Source organism: Sesamum indicum, linkage group LG5 (genome assembly GCF_000512975.1).
Source record: "Sesamum indicum cultivar Zhongzhi No. 13 linkage group LG5, S_indicum_v1.0, whole genome shotgun sequence".
NCBI classification, from domain to species: Eukaryota; Viridiplantae; Streptophyta; class Magnoliopsida; order Lamiales; family Pedaliaceae; genus Sesamum; species Sesamum indicum.
In genome coordinates, this window is record NC_026149.1 from 15686364 (window position 1) to 15689592 (window position 3229).

Genomic DNA, 3229 nt, shown 5'->3' on the forward strand with positions numbered 1-3229 from the left:
TAAGGTTAGTCCAGGGAAAAATGTGATATTGCCATTATGAGTTGCAAGGGATGTGCTATTGTCAGGAAGATGTATTTCTATGGGTTTATAAGTTTTGAAAGAGAATGAAAAAGTGTTGCATCACCACTCATATGATTAGTAGCCCCACTATCCACAATCCATTCTTTAGTCCTACCATAATCTGATTTATTATTCTGTACCAATGTACCTGCCATTTCGGTGTCTTGAGCAAAATGAACTTTCATAGGATTCTAAGGAGCTTTATTTTGAACCATCTGTAAAGCCTCCAACAAGTCTGACAATAGCTCATTCCTCTGTGATTTTTCCATGGAAATTGGACCATCATTCACTGCAAAAGCTCTGCTGCTACCTCTCTTCCTTTGTTCATTTAAGTCTTTGTACCAGTCCGGAAATCCATGTAACTTGAAACATGAGTCTTTGTTATGTCCTTGTTTGTTGCAGTAATCACAAACCAAGCTTCTTTTATCAGTTATCCCCTTTTTCTTCATGTAGTTCTTATTCCCAGAGTTGAATCGGAATTCCGTTCCTTTCACCTGCATGTTGAGTTCTCATGAATGCCCGCATATTCCAAATTTACGATTCTCTGTCTTTCTACTCGCAACACCATTGAGTAGGCCTTGTTAACATTTGGTAGAGGATCGAGTACTAGAATTTGACTTCTAATACTATCATGTGGCTCTCCTAATCCCATCAAAAATTGCATCAACTGATTGGCCTCATTCTGTTCTATTTTCATGTTGTTGCAGCCACAAGTGCAGTTCCCACATGAACACATAGCAGGCGGCATCAAACAAATCAATTCATCCCACAGCTGCTTCAATTTCGTGAAGTATGCAGTAACACTTAGATTACCCTGTGTTACTGAACTGATTTCCCTCTGAATTTTGTACAATAGGGGACCATCACATTCCCCATATCTCGTTTCTAGTTCTATCCAAAGTGTTCTAGCTGTGGAGGCATAGAGAAAAGCATTGACCATATCTTTTGTCATGGTACTTAGTATCCAGGTTCGCAGAACTGAATCTGCAATCTTCTACTGCTTCAAATCTACCGAACCTTCATTCGGCCTCTCAAAGGATCCATCAATGAATCCTAACTTATCCTTCCTTTCCAAGGCTATGCGAATGGATCTGCTCCACGTCAGCCAATTCGCACCATTGAAAGGTGCAGAAACCATCACTAAGTTGGAATGATCTGCCAGTTGATTTCTCACAATTGATGATTCAGTTCCATAGTTCATCCCAGCGACCGGGATATCAGGGGTTGTATTGGAGGAGCTCGCCATGAGCAATGCTCTGTTTTATGCACGAATCAGCTCAGAAAATAGACAGGATGAAAACATCCTGTAATCAATACAATTATCCGCCTCAGTATGCAGAGACCATCATTACGATGGCTCTGATACCATGTAGAAAAAGCTCAAGGAATCCATAGAATAACAATCAGTAGTATGAGGGAGAACAACTCTCATTTCATAGATTGAAAAAGAAAAATCAATCCTTTAGTTGTAGACTCCCAGTTTAAATAGCAGTAAAAAACAGAGGAAGAAGAAGAAAGAAGAACTGACTAACGACTAAAACTAACTTAACAGCTAACCAACTACTCAAGTGACACATCAGCGTGATTAAGTAGAAATGCGACAAGGAGAAAACGTAAAACTCAAAACACGTTACTGAGAACAGGCTTCTTCTTCTTCATCATCTGTAACATGGTGATCTTCATTACTGCAGCAGCACACATCTTCAACTTTCTTCAGCAGGTTTCTGTATTGGTGGCTTTGGCCTTGGAGAGAGTATGGACGAACGCCCTGCTCTTCTCAATGCTATTACTGTAAGACTTTATAAATTTTCAGTAGAAAGTCATTCCCATGGTGATATCTTCTTTGCATTACTGTTGTACGATTTGAACCTCCGAGATTATGTATAGGATAAAAAGTCCATGTCATCAATAAATTCCCTCAAAGTCACGTATCATGTAAAAAATTAGGTGTTGCAGATTTTTTAGATGGAGAATTTCAAGAGAAAAATGGTGTAATCTGTAAAGGAAACATTAAATTGGCAACTTCCATATTTAAGGCGTAGTGTAGATTCAATTTTGCTCATGCTTATATTTGTTCTTTTGGTCTTTAGTTTCATTACTATCTCTTACTTCACTCTTATAATTTGATGCAATCTGCTTAAACTACTTCAAAAATCTATATGCATCGCCTTTCTCATCTTTGGTTTGTGTCTTGGGGTTTCAAAAAGATATTAATGTTTGTGAAACTTCCTTGTTAAGCCTATTCTATTGATGATGTTGTGCATTAGTACATTGAAAGTTACATGTATTACAGCAGGGAACCATAACGACTCTCTCTTCAACTGAATATGTTAACTAGAGTTGCAAAGTTACACTTGGCTAAAAACATGGCTGTATCAGTAAACATTTGTTCTTTGGGTTTAATAAGTTCCTACGGCAAATTTCCATGCCATAAATCTTGAGGAATTGATGAATTGCATCCTTAGGTGGTTTACATATTAGATTTTAAATATATGTCTAGAAGGCAAAACCAAGAAACTGTTCATACATTGTTTCTGATATTAAAAGTGAAGTTAACTAGCAGTAAGACTGCATGAAAAGCAATTCCAAGCCAGGAAGCATTGTGTTTTAAGTGGTAGACAGAGTAGCTGTTAAAGATGATATCATTTGATGAAGATTTGTAGAGGAACAGCCCTTGAAGAAAGTAAGGTTCTCTGGTTGCCCATATTGCTTTGATGCAGGGTAGTATGACAGCCTAGTGATAAAGGGAAAAATCAAATCTGCTAAGATATTCATATTGATGCTAATTGATAATTGATTTACTTCAAATGGTGCTATTGTTATTTTAGTGACGTTCTACTCTTATTAATGCATTTGTTTATCTGTATAAGTTGGCATATTCTTATGTGCTTAGTCATTTCTTTTCTTGTACCGGAGGAAAAGCCACGCCAAGTATGTGGTCTTGGACTTGCAGGTATTCACTAATCTTATATTTACCATTTGTTTGCCTCTTTCCTTGAATCTCTCCATCTCAAAGTTTTGCAGCTTGAGTAGGTCCACAGGTTTGTATTTGATCCACCATATCGACTCTTAGGCACCTGCGCTTTTGGTTATGATGGAATAATTTTTTTGCATGGACCCTCTTTTTTCTAGTTTTTAGACCTTGACTGTCATTGATCTTCATCTGCTT

The 3229-nt window shown here is 37.6% G+C and overlaps 1 protein-coding gene across 1 annotated transcript; it reads right to left on the reverse strand.

Moving 5' to 3' along the window:
* Positions 252 to 1306, reverse strand: LOC105162783. The gene is made up of 3 exons (XM_011080904.1): positions 1078 to 1306; positions 599 to 969; positions 252 to 554 (listed from the first exon to the last, which is right to left on the reverse strand). Exons 1-3 carry the CDS (start codon positions 1304 to 1306, stop codon positions 252 to 254), a joined length of 903 nt encoding a protein of 300 aa, XP_011079206.1.

Bases quoted from the DNA above. Each gene is read 5' to 3' on its own strand.
- LOC105162783 (XM_011080904.1), bottom strand. From the start codon at position 1,306: ATGGCGAGCTCCTCCAATACAACCCCTGATATCCCGGTCGCTGGGATG. The intron at 970-1,077 runs GTTCGGTAGATT...ATGCCTCCACAG, and splicing joins CTTTGAGAGGCCGAATGAAG to CTAGAACACTTTGGATAGAA. The intron at 555-598 runs GTAAATTTGGAA...CTCAACATGCAG, and splicing joins GAGTAGAAAGACAGAGAATC to GTGAAAGGAACGGAATTCCG.